General features: G+C 55.7%; 1 protein-coding gene across 5 annotated transcripts in view; it reads right to left on the bottom strand.

Moving 5' to 3' along the window:
• The window catches only part of OGDH (oxoglutarate dehydrogenase), a 65,827-nt gene that overhangs the window by 31,506 nt on the left and 11,099 nt on the right, over positions 1–23,222 (bottom strand). The window contains exons 1-5 of one of the 5 annotated variants that reach the window (XM_053898362.1): positions 19,713–19,737; positions 18,540–18,788; positions 7,718–7,909; positions 6,071–6,173; positions 660–704 (exon numbers count right to left, since the gene is read on the bottom strand). In XM_053898362.1, coding sequence (XP_053754337.1) covers positions 660–704; positions 6,071–6,173; positions 7,718–7,909; positions 18,540–18,761 — 562 coding nt within the window. In that variant the 5' untranslated portion in view covers positions 18,762–18,788; positions 19,713–19,737. Of the gene's footprint in view, positions 1–659; positions 705–6,070; positions 6,174–6,290; positions 6,382–7,717; positions 7,910–18,539; positions 18,789–19,712; positions 19,738–23,222 lie in introns of those variants that run through there. The other 4 variants (XM_019450918.2, XM_053898361.1, XM_019450921.2 and 1 more) reach the window with 4 other exon arrangements.

Raw genomic sequence — 23,222 nt, 5'->3', positions numbered from 1 at the left:
TAGAGCTGCTGTGAATCTACAGCGATCTCACAAGTGCAATCAGGATGAGAGTCACAGCTATGGGACAATGGAGGAAAAAGAGACCCTCTGAGCGCCAGCTGGCATGGGTAAGACTGGCCACTGGTGGGGGGTGGGGGGGATGACGACAGGCAGATGGCCCCCAGCACCTCACTCTGGATTCCTCAAAGGCGCTTTGCCCAGAAGCACAGGTCACTGAGGATTCCTTACTCGATGAAGTACGTGTTTACAGTACTTCAGGTGTCCTTCACACACGGGAAGATCAAAGAGAGACCTTGTCCAAAATGCCCGGGAAGCAGAATCTGAAAGAATCCAGAGCCCCGTGGAAGGCACAGCACGGAAGGTGGTGAGGAGGAGCTGACATGCACAACATCGTGTGGCGTCAGGCCCCGCTGGCCCCGGCAGGAGCCACAGGCCACCTGCACCGGACAAGCCCAGCGAAGCAGCGGCCACAAACTCCAGGAGGTGAAAATGGACAGGGACAGAGACGACACAGAAGTGGCTCCCCCTGCTGGGTGACAGCCGAATGACGGGACAATCAACAGTCAACTTTCCCCAAATGGCATGCTGGGAAAAGTTGCACATCCTGCTGAAATGAAGTCCTCGGCTCAAGAAAGGGGAGAGGCTCGTTGTTTTCCTACCTCCTACGGTTAGCATTCGGAGTCGTTCCTTGAAAACTGCAAGGTCTGAGAGGCAGAGTGAGGTGGCGTGGGTGAGCGCAGGAGGAAAAAGACAGCAAGAGTTAGTTGAGGACCCAGACACCCCAACCCTGCACCGTCACCATGGTCACGGGGAACACAGACACCGTCACACAGACAGACACCAAAAGGGAACAGGGTGGGGCTTGGGGGCTGAGAGCTGCTGGGGTAAGTGTGGAAACCTCTCAGGAAGAGCAGGAGTGAGGGGATCCTGAGGGAGGGATGTGGGCCAGCCACCGCAGTAGCGGCAAGACATTCTCCCGACCCGTCCCGTCCTGTCTGGAAGAAGCAGCTGACACAGGCCTCTCCTGGGACGTCAGACCCACCCAACCCAGCTGGCTTTGGGAACAGAAAAGGAGAAGGCCTAATGTCTAGCATACCGTCCTCAGAATCCGGAACACCAGGCAACAGACCAGACCTACACCTCCAGACTCTGATGGGTCCTAGAGGACACATGCAGGTCCTCGGTCCCCCCCCACTTGGCTAGACGGCAGAGCTGGGGGGGAGCCCAGCTGCAGAGAACCACCCAGGGGGCCTACACATGGCTCCCGCTGCAAGCTTTTCAGTGCTTGTACCGTTCCTGGCGCTTTCCAGGCCACTGGCGAAAACCCACACATTCGTCTGGATGCACAGAGCACCTTTCTGACCCTGGTCACCCAGCAGGGGGCATGAGCCTGGGGAGGTTCGTGGCAGCGGGGCACCCAGGCCTGACGGTCACTGTAGCTGGTCCCTGCCCTGGGAGTGCAGAGGAAGGCCAGTGGATGCCGTCTTGGGGGCTGAGAGTGAAAACTCTGAGGCAGGGCAGGCAGGACCCCTGCTCTGGGTGGTAAGCCCCCCTCCCCACCCACAGGGACAGCAGCACCCAGCAAAGACCACAGAGCCGGTGGCTCTTAAGACAACAGATCGTCGAGTTCTGCACAGAAGTGCGGATACTCGGCTTGGGCAAGAATAAAGAATCTTCATTTTTCTCCTTCTATCCTCAGAATTAAGACACAGGACCACACCAGGCGGCCACCCCCACCCAACAGGGAAATGTAGGGGGCCACATCTGTTAACAATCTACAGGCAACACACGAAATGTCCTGAAATGTTTACATTTGTTCACTCTGTACTGGTTATGTGGACGTGTTCAGTTTCATCTGTACTTCTTTGTCTTTTTAAAATAAAACGTGAACAAAGACACCAGCTGAAGGTGAGTGGAGGGGCAGCGGCATTCTGGTTGTCATTTACAGAAAGTGCATGGGGGCCCTAGCTATCCACACGTGACACCACGCTGGACGTAGAGAGGCTGGGATTCAGCCATGGTGCCCCGGGGCGTCCAGCAGGACACCTCTGCAGGGCACGGCCCCTGTGGCCCTGGCTTGACTCCAGCCTGATTCCCAGCTCTTCACTCGGGTGTCTGGTGGCTCCGCACGCCACACATGGCAGTCCCTAAACGTTAAGTGAATTGTTCTCTGTTGCTCTGAAATTAGGAAAGTTGACTAAAAAATCAACTCTATTTTAGTTATTCTCCCCGGCCATCAAGGGAGCACAACTGGCCCTGGGGGATGTGGAGTGGTGGAGCAGGTGGGGAGGACCAAGAGGACCAGGAGGATGGGCAGAGAGGCCCCATTGCTGGAGCAGGTGGGGAGGACCAGGAGGACCAGGAGGATGGGCAGAGAGGCCCCATTGCTGGAGCAGGTGGGGAGGACCAGGAGGACGGGCAGGGAGGCCCCATCGCTGGAGCAGGTGGGGAGGACCAGGAGGACGGGCAGGGAGGTCCTGTCCCCCACTAATGCACTCAAGCATCAATGCTGCCGTGATCTTGCACTTCTGACTTGGCTCTGTAACTGCAGACATACCTCGCGTTGTTGGACTTCACAGACAGGATCCGTCTAACAAATTTTAGAAGTTGACACATTTGTGGCAACCTTGCACCAGCAAGTCTATGGGCCCTGTTTGTCCAACCGTATTTGTGCACTCCCTGTCTCTGTGTCACATGGTGATTCTCACCGTTTCCAACTTTCCACTGTGACTGTGGTCTGGATGTGAGGAAGGCCGGACGGCACTTTTCAGCATAAGGTATCCCGAACTAAGGTGCGCACGTGGCCTTTACTCACAGTGCTCCACTGCACACTCACAGTGTGAACGCTTCTGTGCAAACGCGCAGGGAGCCAAAGCGCTCACAGGGCAGGCTTCAGTGTCACACCAATTTTCCTGTGCAGGTCTGGAGCTGAGCTCGAGGGGGCTCCAGCCACGTCCCCCCCGCCCCACCCCAGCCCTGCACTGAACTCAAATGTGAACAATGGTGGCAAACAGGAGCAGCGCCATGAGGTTCTTCCCTGCTCTTTACAGATTTTGTCTCGGGCCCCCTTTAATTGTGTTTAAATCTCACACCAAGGCAGAACCGCACACAGGCGAGGCAACGTGGCTGCGTCCACAGTCCGTAGCGAAGATGGCAATGCCCCGACGCCACAGGACTCTCTATCTAGGCCTTTCCATCCGTCACACCCTGATCCATCTTTCCCACCAAGCAGAAGAGGTCTCACTAGGAAACCCAATCCTGTCTGCACCCCCCACGGTCTCCCCTGGGGTTCAAGGTGGAGCGTGTGCCGGGGCATCTCAGGTCAGCGCTCCGGACTCTCCTCCACAGACGTGGGGTTGACGGTACAACTTGACACAGATGAAGATGCGTTACTGGGGCCCACCTGGGACACCTGGCTCCCCGCAAAAGGTGGGAAAAGGTGCCCCGTTCCCAGTAATCACCTACCCAACTGTGGCCTCATTCAGAAACTGTACCAACATTAGTGTAAATTTAAAATCGTAGTTAAAATAATCATGTCCTCAACAACGTTCCTGCCACACTGGCGGTGTTGTGTGCGCCACATCCGGCATAACCCTGGAGCCCTGGCTGTCCAGGAGCACTGCTGGCCACAGAGCCTGCTGGGACGGGTATGAGCCTGGCTACTGGTATCTGTTTATTCAGGTGCTGGAAGGCACAAGACGGTAGGGTACAGACCCTAGGCCAGCATTTCCCCTTCTCAATACTGGCCAAGGGGCAAGAGCTTCGTGGAAACTATTTCACATAATCCACTTTCTTTAAAATAAAAAAACAACTCTGAGTGGACACGAGCCATGCCGGCACCGCACACGAGTTCAGCACGGGACACCGCGTGCTGTCTGCCTCCGGGGCCCACGCCTGCCCAGCGCTGTGCCCCCTCCCACGTGATTCTTCAGCAGAACGTACTCTCAAACATGTGTGGAGCGAGCTTCTCCCCAGCCTCGGTTTCCCCATAAGAGAATGGACAAATTGTGCTCACCTCCACAAGGAGAGGTCAGCCTGGAAGAGGTGCGAGAGGGTCCCAGGCCCAGGGAAGCTGCCGCGTGACTGGGTGGTGCGTCCCCAAGACCTCCACGTGGAACGTGCAGGCCACCCTACTCCGGCTGTGGCTCTGGGCTCCCTCACCACTCCTGACTCCGGTGTGACCCCAGGCTGCCTGCCCGCTCAGTTGCTCTCATTGTGACCACGAGGTCTGACAGCTACTTACGTCAGAAGACTGCTAAGCACCGCACTAGCTCACACTCCCACGGAGCTCAGGAAGCTCCAGGCAGCATTCTAACGAGTTTATCTAATTCTGCAACAGCCTCACGGATGAGGAGATGGAGGTGCACAGCCGCTCCCACCAAGGGGGCTGGTGCTGAGGCCAGGCCCGTAGCCCAGAGGAGACCATGGGCACGTTAGCGCCTGTGTCTGGGTCCATGAGCAGCGGTCAGGCTGGACGGGCTGTTTTCCTGAAGACCTGCACGTGCCAAACTGACATTCCTGCAGATTTATTTCCAGTGTTTGCACGTAAAGCAAGAACTCAGCACAACTATTCCGTGCTGACGCTCAACTTCACACAAGCACAAATGCCCAGGGACACTATTCTAAGATGGAATATTAAGGGGAGGCCACAGCAGCCCAGAAAGAACTGGAAAGCATGATGCAAGCCCTGCCCCGACCCCCACCTCTGCCCCGGGCCAGTGCTGTGAACAGACACCGAAGAGTCCACAGGCTTCCCACCCTGCACAGACCAGCCAGGGGACCTGTAAGCATCCTGTGCTGGAGCCTGCAGGATGCAGCTGGGTCCTGGCCTGACCAGCCTCACATGGGGCAGAGCAGAGCTGCGCGCCCCCCTCCCTGCAGTGCTAATGAGAGCCCAGAACCAGCAGGAAAGGTCCACTTTAATACCAAGCACCCTGCCAGCACGGATGCCCCCAGACGGGATGCGGTGTCAGGTGGGAGATGGCAGCCCCCACCTCCCGCGTCTGGGAACACTAGCCTCCGAGGCCCTCACTGGTCTCTGGGAGAGAGGCCGCAGGCCCCCAGCTGGCCCCGGGCGGCTCGCCTGCCTTCCACACCTGGAGGGGACTCCCTGGGGAGGAGTGGAGGTGCCAGCCAGGGCTTCAGGACAGGCAAGCATTGGTAGAGTAGGGCCTGAGTGCTGCAGGGTGGAGAGGAAAGGGAGGAAGCCCTGCACCCCCAGCAGCGTTTCTCCAGTGGAGACAGCAGCGATTCGGTCTGAAACCTAGCCTACGGGGTGCCGGGACACTACGGTGCGGGAGACCGTTACTCGAGGAGGTGGGTTCCGTCCCCCCGATAGGGCAGCGTTAGGCAGGTAGGCAATTGTCAGTTTTAGTAGCATGCACGGTGTGTCTGTGGACGCCTGGCCATTTCGAGATCAGTCACGTCTCAGCACAGGTTAGTGGCACAGTGACCAAGAGCAGATTAACTGGAGGAAGCAGCTGCAGGGTGAACCCAGCGCCCTGTGCTGCGCAGTGGCAAAGGAAGGGTGGGGACGCGTGACAGCAAGTGCCCGAGCGCCACACACACGCCTCCCTGCACGCCGGGACACCTTCCAAAGTTTCCTCAGTGTGATCACCAGCATTTACGGATTGACAGCCAGCGCACAGAACGGACCCGCCCGCTACAGGCAGCCATGTCTCGTGCCCAGGAGCACAGCGCGTGCCCACGGCCCCAAGAAGAGTCCCTGGAGGGGTGGAGGCCGCACTGCACCGGGATCTGGACACCCAGCCGGCAGAGCTGGCCTCCGGCATGTCTTCTGACCTGCCTGCCCAGCGAGGCCATCTTTTCCTCTGTGCCACAAACCTTTTCTGCCCCAAATTTTACTCTCCAATTTTGAGACCCAGACAATTGAGCTCACACTGTCTGGATGAAAAGCTTGGATAAACGTAACTCGTCCCAAACGCACTAAATATTGAGTGATCAGAACGAAGGAAACTTCAGAGTCTCTCCCTGGTGCCTGAAGACACCCTGGCTGCCACAGATGTGACACCGGGCGGCGGCGCGGCGCTGGCCGCCCCCAGACCCTCACCAAGTTTGTCTGTGGATGAGATAATGTCAGCGGGCACGGAGGAGTCCAGGTCGGCATCCAAAATTCCCAGGGGGTCCAGCTGCGCTACATGGTGCCCTCGTATCTACGAGCGGGCCAGCGAGGGAGGGGTCACACACAAGAGGACAGGAGAAAAAAAAGAGGGAAGGGGTAAAAAAAAGTAAAATTACATTAAAATTAGCGTTTACAGACGCATTCTCACCCACGTTTGAAGACACAGTTACCGGAGCACCATCAAAATTTACACAACTAATGCCGAGAGGATCAAGCTTTGCAATGTGGTGACCCCTGACCTGGAAGCAATAACACAGGCAGGCGTTAGCAGGACCCGGGCTGTGGGGGATGTTACACCTGGTCCAACCTGAACCCAAAACAACAAGATTAGTCGTCATCGTGAAGCACGCTTGTGCTCACGGATGAACCTGGCGGTTCAGAGATCAGTTTTGGGGAGCCCTGCTGCCCCCTGGGTAAGTGGAGCGGGACATGCTGGGTGCTCACTCCCACGTGAAGCCACACAGTTCAGCACCTCTGCACCCTGAGAGGGGATGAGCAGGTGCTGGCCCAGAGTTGGGGGGGGCAGTGGCCACTGGGGGTCTGCCCTACACCCAGCCGGGCCCGCCGAGAGGCACAGGGCCTTCCCATCTGATCCCAACTGCCCGAGGAGCAAGAGAAGGAAGAAAATCCCTCCCAGTTTTAAGTCTTGACTGTTTCGCCCACGATTGTGTGCTAGCTCTTTGTGAAGGGGTGGCTGCTGGGGGGACATGGGACCAGGTGACATTACTAAGGCTGCAGGAGGCAGGCGACAGTCAGAAGCCACCCAATATGCCTCTTTCAACTGAACAATGCTGGAGAGCATTGCTGGCCACTGGCTCGGAGTTTCTCCGTCTGCTCGCCAGGACCCACTACCCTCCCCTGCACCACCTGCCCCAGCCGTGTCGTCTCTTGGGAGACAGAACACGGATGAGGAGACTGCAGCAAGCCCAGGTGCCAAGGACCCCCAGAGGGAAACCCTGGGTGCTTAGGGACCTCGGGAGGGACACCCCGGGTGTCTAGGGGCCCCCAGAGGGACACCCCAGGCCTGACTTCTCCTATCCTTCTCGGGGCTACCCTCAGAACAGGTGCTCAGGTTTGAATTCTGGGCTCTTCCCCGTCAGGTGGAGAAATGTCAGGGGAGCCCCACTTGCCCTGACACTCCCTTCAGTGGTGCTGATCACCAACTGGAACATTCCTGGACACTGCTCCACCCTCACATGTCTGCGGGCTCAGTTTCTGTCTCTGCGGGTTCGTTTTCTCTTGTCGTATCCGGGCACTGGCGACTGAGAAGGGGCACACCCCGCCTGGTCACTGCTCCCTCCCGGTGGCTAGGACCCCGCCCCACCCCCCAGCCATGACCTTCTTTCCCTGCCCACAAGCTCTTCTTGCCAACTTATGGGAAGAAATGAGGAGCTGTTCACATCTGCAAACAGGGTCAGACTGTCCTGGCTCCTTCCATCTTGGCACATCTCAGGTGTGCTCCCCAGGCCCCCGGGCAGGGAGGGTGTGTCTCAGGGTTGGGGGGTGCTAGTCATAGGACAGTTCACGCGGAGCGCCCGGTGTCACAGATGTGCCACCGCCCGGCCGGCGCCCTACCTGGTAGGCTCTGATGAGCGACTGCACTGCCAGGTGGTCCTCCACCAACTTGTCCACGTTGGGCTGGGCTTCCACCAGGGGCTGCACTCTGGCCACGGTGGACAGCGAGCCTGGGCTCAGGGGGAGCGGGCTCTGGTAGGCGGTGCCTGGGGGCGCTCCAGCATTGGTGTTTCGGAAAAAAATGTCCCATGACTAAAGACAAACAAAGAACTCACGTTATCCCGATCACTTAGACACAGGACTCATCTTTAGCCCAAAGGAGCTCTGTTTTTGGCAGGCAAGTCCCATCCTGGGGGGGCTGATGTGCTCCTCCGCTGGACGGCCTGATCCCAGGCCTGAAGTATGGGGCCTTGCTCCCAGCATCCCCGCAGGACACCCCTCCTCACCCCCACCCCAAGATGCGGAGGACTTGAGGCTGCCCTGCCATCAAAACCCCAAAGGCCCAATGTCGCCCAGCAATGCCACACCCCAGTGACATGCCGAGTGTCTCTGTGGCAGGCTGCTCGGGGCGGGCAGGTGAACACGGGCCTTCCCACCCCATCTGCCCCTGGTCCGGTTATCGCGAAGACCAGAGCTCCTGGCCCTGGCCTGCAGCTCTACAGCTGCCCCCACGAGACCACTTGAGGGGGAAGGGGCATCCTAAGTGCGTCTCCAAACCCCAGAGACTGGGCACGGCCTTGGGGGCCCAGGCTGGCTTTGCTCATGCTCATGTCCCCAGGTGCAAAATGGAACCAGGGCCTGTAAGGAGCCGGGAGCTTGTACTGGGCAGCCTGCCGGGCTCCCTCACCGGACCCTAGACAAACAGTCTCGTTGGTAATTCAGAAGGGCGACTCTGGAGCTAAGGGCCCAGGGAGCGAGCTCAGAGAGGGGACCTGGTGTGTTGGCCCTGACATCCTGGTGAGCCTCCTGACTTGCTGGGCTCGGTTTATCTGTGAGAGGAAGACACAAGTACTTCTCACAGGTCTGCTGTAAAGATCAACTCACGTGGGGAAAGACGCTCACACATGACCTGCAGGCAGTTTCCTCCAGGCACATGTGAGCCACCTCATCTACTTCTTCCTCCTACATTTGCTTATCCCGTGTTTGGATGGTCCAATTTCTGATCTGCATAGATACCACGAACTAGAATAATTTATCATCTCATGCAAAGGTATGAGGCTTAAAGTAAATATTTTAGAGGTCAGGGAGATGAAAACTCAGTAAAATTCCTGTAGAGAAAAGAACACTATTGAAAAGTGGCAAATTCAGAAACACGAGAACACTGTCTTTCCTGTCGGCCACACATACTCCAGTTTCTAAGATTCTTCTGTCAGTAAGCTCTGATTTAGACTCGTGGAAAGTCTGGACAGGAGGAATGTCGCTGGACTTTTGTGCTTGTCCGCCCAGGAAGAGCTACCAGGACCATTTCTGGAGTGGCTTGGCCGGGGCTCGGTGGGCAGCGAGTGGGTCTGTTGGGGCGCGGGCTGACACTGGTCCTCGCCGTCTTCTGGCTTTCTCAGAAGGGCTCTTCAGTGCTGTTCAGGGCACAGACCTACTGAGTCCATGGCCCCTCAGTGGCTGCTCATAAGCTCATCACCGGTGTTACCGGCTCACTGTGCTGGCCCAGAGCACCGCCTCCTGCAGGACAGTCTGGCTTCTCCCTACAGCCACTTTTGAGGGAGCTTTGCAGAATGTTTAAACCATTCTACAATAAGAACATATTCCTTTTGTATTCAGAAAAATTGGTTTTTAGGGGCACCTGGGTGGCTCAGTAGGTTAAGTGTCTGACTCTTGACTTCGGCTCAGGTAATGATCTCAGGGTTCGTGGGTTCAAGCCCCGCATCAGGCTCTGTGCTGACAGTGTGGAGCCTGCTTGGGGTTTTCTCACTCTCTCTCTCAAAAGAAACACACTTAAAATAAAAAAATTAATTAAAAAAAAATCAAACCAGAAACGAGATGACTGTCCAACACGGAGTTGTATACTTTATGTGATTTAGAAGTCAGTAACAATTCTAAAATGCTTTAACTGTTTTTACCTTTCTGGTTAAGCTGGAGTGTGCCAGCTGACGGTGGGAGGGAAGTGTGGCTCTCTGGGGGCACCTGCCTTAATACCGACACAAAAGCACCTTGTGGCATGAAACCTGAGGCCGGATGCCCTGTGCAATCCAGGACTCAGAGGCCCAGGGCCACCCCCCTCCCCTTTCCAACATCGTCCCGCTACTATGCTGGCCCTTCTGACACGTGTCCACCAGAGAAGGCAGCTGCCTTAGTCTCTGGAGGGAAAGAGAGGCCACCTCAGTGTGGACTCCTCGGGGAGGATGAGGCTGCCCTCCCCACCCTCTCATCCCCACTGCTTGGCACCCACTTGATTCCTTACAAGGACACCCCCCCCCAACTTCTGACCTCGTGGAGCTTTGCCACCAGGTCTCAGGGAGCCCCTGCATTTGGGGAGTGGCTGTGGCCCAGGGTTCTCCCTGACCTGAAAGAAGCCCCCTGCCTGAGACGGCAGCAGCAGCCAGGCAAGAACCACCGGCACGCGGCCCTGAGCAGCGGGGACCCAGGTTGGCGGGCAACCCCAAGTACACGGCCCTGCTCACCCGTCCCCCCCCCCCCCCCCCCCCCCCGCCAAGCAGATGACGAAATGAAAGGCCTCTCCAGCAGACACCGAGGGCGCAGCTGGGAGACAAAGGCTGTGGGGGCCCGTCCAGCCTGGGCCCTGAGAAAGGGGGCGATCACCATCATTGGGCCTCCTCTCTCTGACCTTTTGTGCTCAGAATACAACTCTAGGTGACTTTCAACTGGCCGAGGACAAACGTACGGCCACGAACCCTGCTCGCACTGGAGGCGGTCAGAAGAAACTGGTTGGTGGCAGTCCTACAGAAAGCAGGGAGCCAGCACCCGCTCCCCTGGTGCTCACCCCCAACACCCGGCCAGGCTGGGCACCTGCCCTCACGTGACCCGCCCAAGGACAGCAGCCCAGGAGGCCGTGCACACCTGCAAACCCGCTGCCGCGCTGCCACTCATGTTGGTCAGACCTCAGAAAAGTCTGCCTGAAAGTGGAGGGCGCGTCTTGTCCCTCTAGTGCTTTCTGTTCCCTGAGGAGCCTCTTTCTCTCTCTCTCTCTCACCTCCGCCCGCCCGTTCCAGACTGGGGCCCTTTGCCACCACCTGGAGAGAGAGCTTCCTATCTGACAACCACAGCCCTCACACGCACACACCTGGCAGGTTTTACAGACCTGTGCGCGGACAGGTGACCACGAGGCTGCAGCACTGGTCAGGGGCGCCCCTCCCCTCCTTGAGGAGGAAGCTTCCAGAAAAGGATGCCTGTGCCTGCCCACAGGCTCCTTGAGCCTGAAGGTATGAGGCTGATGTGCCATCAAGGCAGGTGGCCCCAAGCTCTTGTCAAGAAAAACCCTGTCCATGTTGGCCACCTCAGTGAAGTTCTCTTTTTCTCTGAGCCAGACTCATCCCTAACGATCGCGTGCTCTTGTGTGGATGCCCCAGTCCACGGCGCAGGGACTTGTGCCTCTAGCAGTCACTCGGGTGACCCAGCAAGGACTGAGGAGAAAGCACAGGTCTCTGAACACCTCGAGAAACAAGCTGAGCCGAACTGGCTTCTGTCTGGGGTCTGGAGAGTGGCCTCCGGTGGCCAGTAATGGATACCCAGTCCTCTGCCCACCGCTGGAGGAAGTGGTGGCCTGAGGGGGATACGAAAAGGCGCCAGCTTCTCCTCCTGCCAGGACCAGAGGGTTCCCATGACCTTCTCCCTGCACGTGAACACTCTTCCCAAAGGCACACGGGACGCACACACAAGGTGAGCACTTTACTCCAAAGTCTGGTCCCGTGGTCACACCAAGGCAGCCTCATGCAGTGTCCCGGAAGCCTGGGGCCAGGGGGATGACTGTGGGAAGCCCTCCCTTCTCTCGGGAGCAGCAGGCACAGGTGCGGAGGTGAGAAGAGACGGTGCTTGGGGGACGGCTGGTATGAGGAGCCCAAGGAGAACACCCGAGGGACCTGCCGGAGACAAGACCAGAGAAAGGGCTGGAGCCAGCAGGGGCTGTGTGGGAAGGGGGCATAGCCATCAGTGGAGCTGTGGGGCTGAGACCACCACCAAAACACGGTACATTCTGAATGTAAACGAGTGGAATATTCTGGTCAAAATGAACCCACGATTCTTAAATTTTAGGTAATTGAAGCTCTGTCCCAAAAGCCATGGCACCCGCATTCCCCCAATTTCCCATAGACCTGCCAGGCACTCCCTGCAGTCCCAACGTTCTGAGAGCCAAGCAGAGGAACGTGCAAGGCTGCAAACAGGTCCCTGTTCCTCTGCAATGTCCCCGGGCTTTGCACACAGTAGGTGCTCAACTGAGATAAATCAGGTTCAGACTCCTTCACAGGCTGAGTCCGGCAAGTGTGCTGTTAGCTGTGGTGCCAGGTGGGGGGTCAGGTGAGGTGCCAAGTGGGGGGGTTGGATGGGGGGTCAGGCGTGGTGCCAGGTGAGTGCCAGGTGGGGGTCAGGTGGGGTGTCAGGTGGGAGGTTAGATGGGGGTCAGGTGAGGTGCCAGGTGGGGGGTCAGCTGTAGACACCTGCAGCCTCCAGAGTCCAGAGGCCCCACCTCAGCTCAGAGAAGGTGCTGGCACTGGTCAGCATAGGACTGCTCACCAGCAACATGGGTGTGAGCAGGTCAGTGAGGCAAGTGGACTCTGCCCTAAATTATTCAGTCAGCAGATCACAAGCGCCTCTGGGCCTAGTTCCCGGCTGTGGAGTTCATGCCAGAGGCCATTCAAGGAGCTTTGGTCTCGGAAGGGTGGCACACGTGCTACCTGGCACCCTTCTGCTGTTGGGAAGGAAGGCCCCCATAGCGTGTGACCGAAGGGCCCTGTGGCGACAAGCCTGTCTCAGGGAAGCGGCTTGAGCAGTGTGGGTGCCCGACGCCTCGCCTGCAAGTGTGAGGAGCATGTCTGGCACTTGCACACCTGCTCATGCTTTGAAAAGCAGCAGGATACTTGGATTTGTTGCAGAAGCTGTTGATCAACACTGACCACGGGCGCGACTGATGCTGATTCTGGCCACCAAATCGTACGCCTCTGGGTTCTAGGGTGACCAGACCGTTTCCCCTTTTCCAAAGTCCCCTTCAGACGCTGCTCCACTGGGGGGCGCCATGCACCTGCATGCCACACCCTGGTCTGGCACATGTTGTCACCTGACGCCACCACCACCCTCTGCTGGCATCCTGCCAAGGACCCTGCTGTAAAGCCAGCTTGGGGAGTGTGGGTGAGGCAGCCTCTGGCCACCTCGGAACGGACCGAACCCTAGGCTCAAAGGCCACCACGAGGCTGATGATCTAGTGACCCACAGTCATTGGGGTTGGACCCAGCATGTTCACAGACAACCGCGTTACTAAGTTCCAATGTTAACAATGTTTAGCAGCTACAAACATGAAACTTGGGGCATTAAGTGACCAGTGGCCATCCTGAAACAAGGGTTTGGCTGCTTCAGGCTAATCCCTACAGACATGCAGCAGCAGCTCCCCAAGCTAAGGGTGGCACTGGGGCCAGCAGGTGCTGCTCCCAGGCTCCTGTCCTCCCCAGCCCCCTGCACACGGGCTCTGTGGGCTCAGGAAGTGTGCTGGTGGCCCTGTGTTATTTCCTAAGCATCCAGGGGACTGTGCACGGCAGCCCAGCCATGGCGTGGGTGTACATGCAAAGGCTGCCCTGGACGGTTCCCACACCCACCTTGAAGTGCTCTATCTGTGCCAGACACTGGGTCCCGGCCTTCCTCGAATACACTGTGTATGCCTGCCCTCCGGTGGGGCTCTGACCCCTCCATCCAGGGACACTGTGTCTGGAAGGCAAGGACTGACCACGCACTGGGGTCGGGAACTGCCTTGCCACCGTGGAACACTTCATACTAGAAGCCGCTAAAACTGGGGGTTCTGCTTGGGACTTCCTCGGTTACAGAGACTGAAAGAATTTATGTGCAGTCAGAGCACAGCACAGGGGAGGGAACATCTCTGGGCAGGCTCTGCCACCATCTCTCCAGAGGGCGCATGAGCAAAATGCCAGCAACCACCCAAGACCAGCCAAGGACAGTGCCCTCTGCTCTGCCCGTGGACTCCGCGGACGGTGACAGGCCTTTGCCTGAGGGACTGAAGGAGGCAGTCCCTCCAGACAGTGACGGTGGGTCCTCCCAGGCCTGCAGCACGTCCCCTTGTGGGCTCTGAGTCCCGGGCTCACTTCCAACCCCTGAGAGCCCGAGGATCTTCAGACTCCTCGGGGCTTCGCTCATCACAGCCCACCCAGGAGAGGTGGCACCTGGCCTGGGCGTACAGGGCCCTGCAGGGTCCCAACAGCCGTCCCCGCCTCCCCCCCCTCCCCCCCCCCCCCGCTGTCCTCAGGCTGATGTACGCATAACGGAAGGCGCTACTCCTGCTTCTCACTCTTCGCACGTGCTCACTTTGTCCTTGGACTGAACCATGCAGGTGGAAAGCCCCTTGAATACCAAGGTCAGGAAAAGCACTCCACCTGTTTGGTTAACTTAATACACAAAGCCACTACGGCTGAGGCTCGCAGCCTCCCTCACCAAAATCCCACAAAGCGCTCCAAGAACCTTCAACATAGGTGTCCCCCCGCCCCCGGGGGCCAGCCCACGGTTCTCCAAGCACAGCCCGGGATGGTTCAAAACCACAGAGCGAGCAGGCACATGTCACCATGAATTGGGGGCTGTGTTTTTCCCTGCTGGTCTGGTTCACTCACAGAAAACGACAGGACTGTGTTTTATGAGCGTGGAAGAGGCAGAGCTATCCAGGCCAGAAGGGGGGCACGACCGAGCCCCGAGAGGTGGGACCGAGTCTGGAGACTCCGCCTCGGGTGCGGTGACCACGCTGGAATAGAGCTGTCATTACACTTGGAGCCGACCCAAGAATGGCATAAGAAACGGATGTGGTTATGAAAAGAGGAAGACGGCATTTAGGAAGTGGGCCGAGGCCACCAGAAGGCCTGGTGGGGGAAGCAATCTCCGAGGCTGTGGGGGGCCCAGCGAGCACAGGCCTGGTGGGTCTCCCGCCAGCACCAGGGCTGATGTCGTTCTGTGTGTGGGGGGGCACGTGCCTCCGTGCACAAATGGGGCCTGGCAAGGGCTCAGGGGCTCCCAATGCCTGCCTGTCTGACACATGAATGGGGCAATCTGCCTTTGGTTCTATGCGTTTCTGAGACATAAACGAAAGATGCTGCCATCTGACTTGTCCCCAGAATGGCTGAGACCCCATGAGGGAGGCTTCGCAGGCTGACATCACAAGCCCCAGCTGGGGGTTCCTAGGGCTTCAGGTGGTGAGCTGTGCCTGGAAAGGTGTGGAGGACTGGAGGGGACAGTGGGGGAGGCCGCAGCAGGGGGCACAGGGGTCTGGGGGCCCCTGCAGCCCGTACGGGCGCCGTCGGGGCCAGCCACTGACCTGGGCACCAGCAGCATGAGGGGCTTGCGACTCCAAATTGCTCAATTACTTTACCAATTTCCACAATTAGACATTTCAAAATAGAAATGGTCTTTAAAAACGGGTATGACAACCAACCGTAAGTTACGAAGGCAGCTGGCTGAGGCTGAGGATTAGGTGTTAGAGAATTATCTTGTTAACTTTGTTAGGTGTGGTTAGGAAGACATCCCTGTGTTGGTTAGAGCCATGTGGAAATGACTCAGGTCTGGATCTGCCTTCAGACTCTCCCAGCCGCCCCCGCCCCCGCCCCTGCCCCCAAGAAACCAACCAGCACAAATGAGTGGGGAAGGAAGAGGTTTAAGGCCTAGCAAACTGTAGAGTGCCGTTGAAGGTGGATGTGGGTCTCCTCACAGAGGCTCACTTCGTACTCTTCTCTCTACAGGAAATGTTACAGAAGTAATCAGAAAGCTAAGTACAGTAGGGCAGGGAGGGGAGATGCTAAGCTTGTGCTGTTCCTGCCGAATACGAACAAGTTCTGTGCCAACGGAGGAGGGGACAGAAGCAGCCCTCAGGACAAGGAGGCCGCACCCCACAACAACGCACAAGTGGGGGATCAGAGGCACTCAGTTTAAACCTGAAAATCTAATTGTCATTTCTTCCTGAACCATGGGTTCTAAAACACGAGAACAAATGAGGCATTCTTAACGTAGTCAATTATTTCTGAGGACTTCTGTAGTCGCTGATGCCTCTAAAATCTGGTGAAAGTTCCAGATTGTGTCTCTGAAACAGCACGCACACAGGTATGGGGCCTCCAAGGAAACCTGGAGAAGTGATCAATTCCACAGGGTAGGGATGGTGGACGAGGACACACCCACTGACGTGCGCCCCCTGAAGAACCCTGGCAACAGAAACTAGCATGTAAAATCGGACCCGGGGATGATAGCCTGTGCGTACTCTCTCATTAAACTGAAAAGTCCCTTTCTGGCATCCTCCATGTCTCTGTGGCATCTCCATGTGGTGATCGCTCTGGCCTGCAGAGTCCAAGGGCCATGCCCCTCCTGAATTCCCCCCAAAACCCCGGCCCCACGGCACCTGTGCCTGTCAGTGGACCTGTCGGTGTGCTGTCCTCCCCAGGATGGACGGGCACCATGGCCACCCCTTCCCGGCCTGAGAACCTCTGAGGGGCTTCCTTGAAACCATGTGGTAAAAACACTTTCCAAGAACAGGTGGGGTGCAGAGGACTTTGAGGGCAGTGGAAACACTGGGATACCATGGGAAACCATGACAGAGATACATGTCACTTGGCACCTGTCCCAACCCTCAGAACACATACCACCACGAGGGGCCTTTGGGCAAAGAAGATGTGTCAGCATGGGTTCCCCAGCCTGATAAATGTCGTAACCCCAGCATGTGTGCCGATGGTAGGGGAGACCGGGCATGGGGGCCGGGGGTACATGGGGAATCCCTATACCTGACCCTCAATTTTTCTGCTGAACCAAAAGCTGGTCTAAAGAGTTAAGTCCCAGGGGTCCACAGGGCCTCAGCTGGCCTAAGACCAGTCCTGTTACTGGTGATGATGAGTGGGAATGAAATCAGGGGGCTCCCCTACAGCCCAGACTGCACGCACTACTTCTTGGATTCTCAAAAAAGTCCTTAAAAAAAAACCCCCCAAACCAGTAATAATCAAAGACGCCTGGGTGGCTCAGTCGGTTGAGCGTCCGACTTCGGCTCAGGTCATGATCTTGTGGTTCGTGAGTTCAAGCCCCATGTCAGGCTCTGTGCTGACAGCTCAGAGCCTGGAGCCTGCTTCGGATTCTGTTTCTCTTTCTCTGTGCCCCTCCCCTGCTCATGCTATCAAAAATAAAGATTAAAAAGGATTTTGGAAAAAAACCCAGTAATAATCATAATGATATTAACTCAAACTACTGACAACAATAGCAAACCTAATAGAAAAAAAATTTTTTTCAAGGAAAACTGGCCCCATTTAGGCGTCATGGTTTACAATCAGATCCCCATAAAAACCTTCTCAAGAAGCTTCCAGCAGGAGCCGTGGTGCCATGTCAGCCCCACTTGTCTGTGCTCTGTGCCGGAGCCACGGTGCGCTTCCCAACTGCAATGCAGTCCGAGGCCAGGCACTGGTGTGGATGCTCCTGAGCCTGGGCCCGTCAGCACACATACAAGACGTGGCTAGTTCCACGAAGAGGTTGTGTTTGGGGAAAGGAAGGCAGAGGGACAGGCTGGGGCACCAGACGACTGTCCGACCTGACCCCTCCAGAGCGCACCGCGCACACCTGTCTGCAGAGTGCCTGCCAGCCAGCCAGGCATGGCCATTCCTACAGCGCACTTGTGGGCAGTCTTTGTCTGCAGGCCAGGGAACACCTACTCTTAAGGAAACCAGGCTTCACCTTGTTCAGGGAGCCAGTGGCCTCCAGGTTGGTAGGGAATGACTGGCTGGGTGCCCTGAGCAGTGAGGTCAGACCAGGAGGGCATTCGCAACGAAACAGGGCCGGCGGCTGTGGCAGTCACATGAACGTATCCAACCTTACACACCACTAACATTTCAGGGTAAAGCGGATTCTCGGGGGCCTGATGGAAGCAGGCTGCCTTCTGATAATGAGACCCTAAGATTCACAAGTGAGGAAGGGGCGAGGCCGGCAGCGCATGGCAGCCAGGCTCCGTCGGGCGCTTCCTCTGCACAGGCCCTGAGCACCTCACACGCACTGTCTCCGCCAAACCTCCCCCGGCCTGCGTCGGGGCACGACGGCAACCTGGGGACCCACCACCCTCTGGTTCCTACCGTGGGACCGCCGCCCAATGTGAACACAAGAAATGGGTGTCAGAACCAGTCAAGTTTAGAGGCCAGGCCTGCCCTGTGGGCGGACTCATGCACACGGGTGACCGGGAGGACGTGCCTCACAGGCAACAGAAGTACATCAGAAAGAAGCCTGCAGGGAATTCACTTCCAGATACAGGAGGAAAAACACGGCACGCTAACTGGAAATGCCATTTGCGCAGAAACCAATGTGATGATTCTGAGGTGCTCCTGGCATGACGGGACTGGGGAGCATCCAACGGGGTCGCCGCTCTGGCCGCGGCCTGTCTCCGCTGTCTGTGTCCTGCAGCGTCGTCGGGGAGATGCTGGAGGTGGAGCACGTCCTTCTCACACCCTCGCAGGGCAGATGGGCCTTCTGTTCCCAGGAGCAAGTCTCAAGTGCGTGGCTTGTCAAGGGGAGGGAAGCGCTCCTCTGGTGGTGTGGCGGTCGTGGTCAGGCCGATGTGGAGGGTGGGGCCGATGTGGGGCTCCCAGCCGCCTGCCTTCCCAAGGGCTCCTCAGCACACTGGCACTTACCTGGATGCCCAGCCAATGGCAGGCCGAGACACCAAACACAGGAAGATGTCTGCTCGGAGCCTTACCTTGTGTACGCTTTTGGGGTTTTCCAGCCACGCATAGTACATTTCCTCCACATAGTTGGAGCTAGTCCCGCTGAGGAAGGGCTCAGCAGCAACGGGGGCGGTATAGCCCCGAACCTGCCCGAACGTCCTAGCTGCGGCCGGTCTGTTTTGTGAAAACGTCCTCACAGTCTGGGAGGCCGTCAAAGGCCTCAACTTAGCAGCACAAGTCCTTAAGTGAAACATTCTCGTCCCGAAGCCTCTCGCGAGCGTCTGCACAAGAAAGGGAAGAGAAGTCAGAAAGTGTTTTAGCGAACAAGGCCACCAGGAAAGACTGGCAGACACACCAGGGACCCTGCGCCCCGCCCCAGTGCCCAGGACCGCGCTTGACATGACACCGAGGGGGAGACGCAGCTTCGGTCTCATAGGAGGGAAGCGAAGCAATGATCGACATGTGATACTTGTCAAGTCTGTGCATCGTGTGACACAATCACAGAAAAGGCAACAAGGATTATTCAATGGGATTAGATCAGGATTAATTACAAAGCGAGAAAGACATTTTCTTTTTTTGTTAAAAAATTTTTTTAGTGTTTATTTTGAGAGAGAGAGACAGACAGACAGACAGAGTGTGAGTGGGGTAGGGTAGAGAGAGAGGGAGACACAGAATCTGGAGCAGGCTCTGGGCTCTGAGCTGTCAGCACAGAGCCTGACATAGGGCTCGAACTCATAGACTGTGAGATCATGACCTGAGCCAAAGTCGGACGCTCAACTGACTGAGCCACCCAGGTGCCCTGAGAAAAACATTTTCTAATCTATCCTGGAACTACTGAGCACCTGCTGGACCCAGAGTGCTCTGGAAAGTACAGAGAAACTAGAAAAACACTGTGTTCACCCTCAAATAATTTATCTTGAGGCAGAAGAGAAAACAATCATAAAAGAATCAGTAGAAGGAAAGACAGAGGTGGAAAAGTGTGGAAGGGGCCCAGAGGAAGAGCAAGAATTGTCTGATGAAAGACAGGGAGGGTGGGGTGAGCCGGGCAGGACCGCACGGAGGATCCTGACACCCCACACACAGCAAGGCCATGTTTCACAAGCACTGGGTGGGGGGGAGGCAAGGGGGTTCTGCCAGGGGAGTGAGTGGCTCTAACAAAGGTTCAAAAGGAAAGTACGCACAGCCATGGTTAAAGAGATGTCTACCTGCCCTGTGCCGCTAGACGGTCAGCAATGAGACACGACAGGACTCCACGAACCCCACAAACCCCCTAGAAGCCAGGTGCCAGCTCCTCTACTTATGGACTGCCTTTCTGAGTTTCAGTTTCTTTCTTGAAAGAAAGTCCCCAAGGTCACAGGGCCATCAACAGCAGAGCCAGGATGCAAACCCTGTCTTCCTGTTCTGCCTGGCCCTTCAGTGGCTGGAGAGGAAGGGAGAGGCCGGGGCGGGAGGGCAGGGAATCCGGGAGGGAGGGGGGAGAAGGGGCCACTTACTTGCTTCTGATCTGAGTGGACCTTGTGCTTGGCGGTCATAGTGCTTGACGGTCATAATTTTACTAAGCTTAACGTGTATACCTGTCCAACACAGCCACACTACAAAAGAAGCGGCTGTATCCACCAGACCATGCGAGAGCCAGACTGTTCCCAGAGTACCCTGAACCACTTGCAGCCATGTCTAAGAACCCTGCGTGTCTGAGGGCAGGGGCCCTATGCTGTCCTCCTCCCAAGAATCCTAGCTGCCCAGGGGCACCTCTATTCAGACCCCGGAGACCCCAGGAGGGCGGGAGGCAAGGCTCACCGCAGCCCCCTGTCCAGGGCTGCCCTGTGTGCTGCTGGCCTAACACATCACTCACGCCAGAGCCTCAAAGTAGGTGCCCTGGCTGGAGTCATGCACCACCCCCCACCTACCGGAGGGAGATCCAAGCTCTGAAATGTGCTGAGAATTCCCCAGAAATACATGTTGAGTAAACTACCCTCTGTACTGTTTACAAGAACTCTTCCTCTTGGCCCCAACACGATCAGAGTACACATAAGGCCTGTGATGGAGAGGGCACCCAGCCGGCTTTGTGGCTTGGAAGAGACAGGTCAGCAAAAGGAAAAAGCAGGGGGGGGTGCCTGGCTGGCTAAACCAGTGGAGCATGTGACTCTTGATCTCGGGGGTTGAGAGTTTAAGCCCCACGTTGAGTGTAGGTATTAATTAATTCAAAAAAAAAAAAAAAAAAAGGAAAAAGCAGAACATGTGCTCTGAAAACCAACAACAAATGAAAACTTGCCCATTGAAAATTAAAGATGGACGGGGGTGCGTGGGTGGCTCAGTTGGTTAAGCATCCGACTCTTGATCTCAGCTCAGGTCATGATCTCACAGTTTGTGGGATCGAGCCCTCTGTTGGGCTCTGTGCTGATAGACAGCGTGGAGCCTGCTTGGGATTCTCTCTCTCTCTGCCCCTCCCCCGCTCATGTGCTCTCTCTCTGTAAAATAATTAAAAAAAAAATTTTTAAAGATAGACAGGCCATGTATTTTGAACATGGCCCCAGAATGCAATCGTAGCCTGTGTTTTGTTTTCACTCAAGTCGCACGTTCCACATTCAGCCGGCAGGTCTCCTGGCCCCTTGCCCCTCGCTCATTCACAAACATGTCAAGGCAGACCAGCACCTTCACACACAGTGATGGCAGAAAGCATGCCTGCTGCTCTGGACATCAGTCTTCTTTCTCTTATTTACGTCCAGAGGAAAGTGCTCATGTCTCCCCTCTGGTGTTGCTGCCCTCTGGACCTCCAGAACCACGCAACCGTCTCTGAGTCGGGCTCTCCTCCAGGAACACAGCAGTCTCACTTCCATTCACTGTCATCATTCAGCTGCCGTGGTGCCCAATTATACAAGGACCACACTGACAATCACAAAACCACTCGTTTCTTCTGTTCCACCTAAAGTTGTCCTTCCAATCCCACGTGCAAATGAACCGTGTTCTCTAGCTGTCTGCAGTCAGAGTCTGCTGCCCAGTGCAGTGACTGGGGCAGATTGCAAGCATCAAACTTCCCTCGAGATGACTCATCACAAAGACTGTCTGTCAGCATATTGCTCGGGACCCCTTACCTCCACCCCAGGGTAACCAGGAGCAGCTGTTCTCTGTCCACGATCTGATGGATCCAGAGCAGACCCTGGGGTTACATTCAGACTTTGGAAGAATCAGTTTCCGTCCTTCCAATTCCAAAGTCAACTGTAAGAATAGCGTGTTCTTTGCTAGAGACATTCAATTGTTCAAACACTTTCATGAAACCTTTGGGCTGTCCCAGAAGTCCAAGTGTTCTGACTTTCATTTGGATGAGTATTTCTATTTCACAAAGGTGCCAAAAAATTCTATGGGGAAAAAGTAGTCTTTTCAACCGATGGTGCTGGGACAAGTGGGGTTCCACAAATAAAAGAACAAAATTGGACCCTATCTCACACCATATCCAAAATTAACTCAAAATGGACAAAGACCCAAACGGAAGAACTAAAAAACTGTAAGACCCTTGGAAGTTTCATAATTTCCAAGTTAAAATGGAGTAAATCTTTGTGGCCTTGAGTCAAGTAATGGATTATTAGTTAGGATACCAAAAGTACAAACAAATGAAAAAACAGATAAATTGGACTTCATCAAAATAAAAGCCACGGTTTGTTGTCACAGGACACCAACAAGAGAGAGGAAACACAAACAGAATAGGAAACCATACGTACAAATCATATGATTACGTACAGAATACGTGAAAAAAAACTCTCTTTTTAAAAATGTTTATTTTTGAGAGAGAGAGAGGGACAGAATGTGAGTGCAGGAGGGGCAGAGAGAGAGAGGGAGACACAGAATCTGAAGCGGGCTCCAGGCTCTGAGCTGTCAGCACAGAGTCTGATACGAGGCTCAAACCCACAGACCATGAGATCATGACTTGAGCAAGTCAGATGCTTAACCTCCTGAGCTGCCCAGGCGCCCCCCAAAAAACACCTCTTGTAATTCAATAGTAAAGGGAAATATAACTAAATCAAAAATCTAACAAAGGATATGAACAATTTTCCAAAGAAGATATACAAATAGCCAATAAGCACATTAAAAGTTGTTCGAAATCATCATTCATTAGGAAACTTCACATCAAAACTGTAAGAGACCGCTTCGCGCAAGGAGACTAGGTATAATCAGAGAGAAAATCAGTGTTGAAGACGTGGAGGAACTGGAGCCCCCTGCACCGCTGTGGGAACAGAAGCTGGTGTAGCCGTCGTGGAAAACAGTTTGGCAGGTCCTCAAAGAGTTAAACAGAAAGTCACCATATGACTCAGCAATTTCACTCCTAGATACATAATGGAGAGAAACGAAAACATATGTGTACACAAACATTTGTATGTGAGTGTTCACAGTGGCATTATTCATACTAGCCCCAAAATGTAATAGAATGGGCAATAAAAAGGAAGGAAATACTGTTATGTGCTGCAACACAGACAAACTTCGAGAATGTGAAGAAAATCATCCACAGAAAACATACTGTGATTTCACTCCTGTAAAACGTTCAGAAAGCCTGCGGGTGGCTGCCCAGGGCTGGGGGACGGCAGGTGGGGCCGAGTGCACACACGGCTGCTGATGGGTGTGCAGTTTTTTAGTTTGGGGGGGTGGTGCGGTGAAGATGCTCCATGACTAGATTGTACTGATGGTTACACAACCTTCTAACATACTGGAGAATTCCCCATCGT

Source organism: Panthera pardus, unplaced genomic scaffold (assembly GCF_024362965.1).
Source record: "Panthera pardus isolate Hobbes unplaced genomic scaffold, ASM2436296v1 HiC_scaffold_8, whole genome shotgun sequence".
NCBI lineage: Eukaryota > Metazoa > Chordata > Mammalia > Carnivora > Felidae > Panthera > Panthera pardus.
The sequence above is the reverse complement of the archived record's forward strand: the minus strand, read 5'-3'. Positions and strand labels throughout refer to the sequence as shown.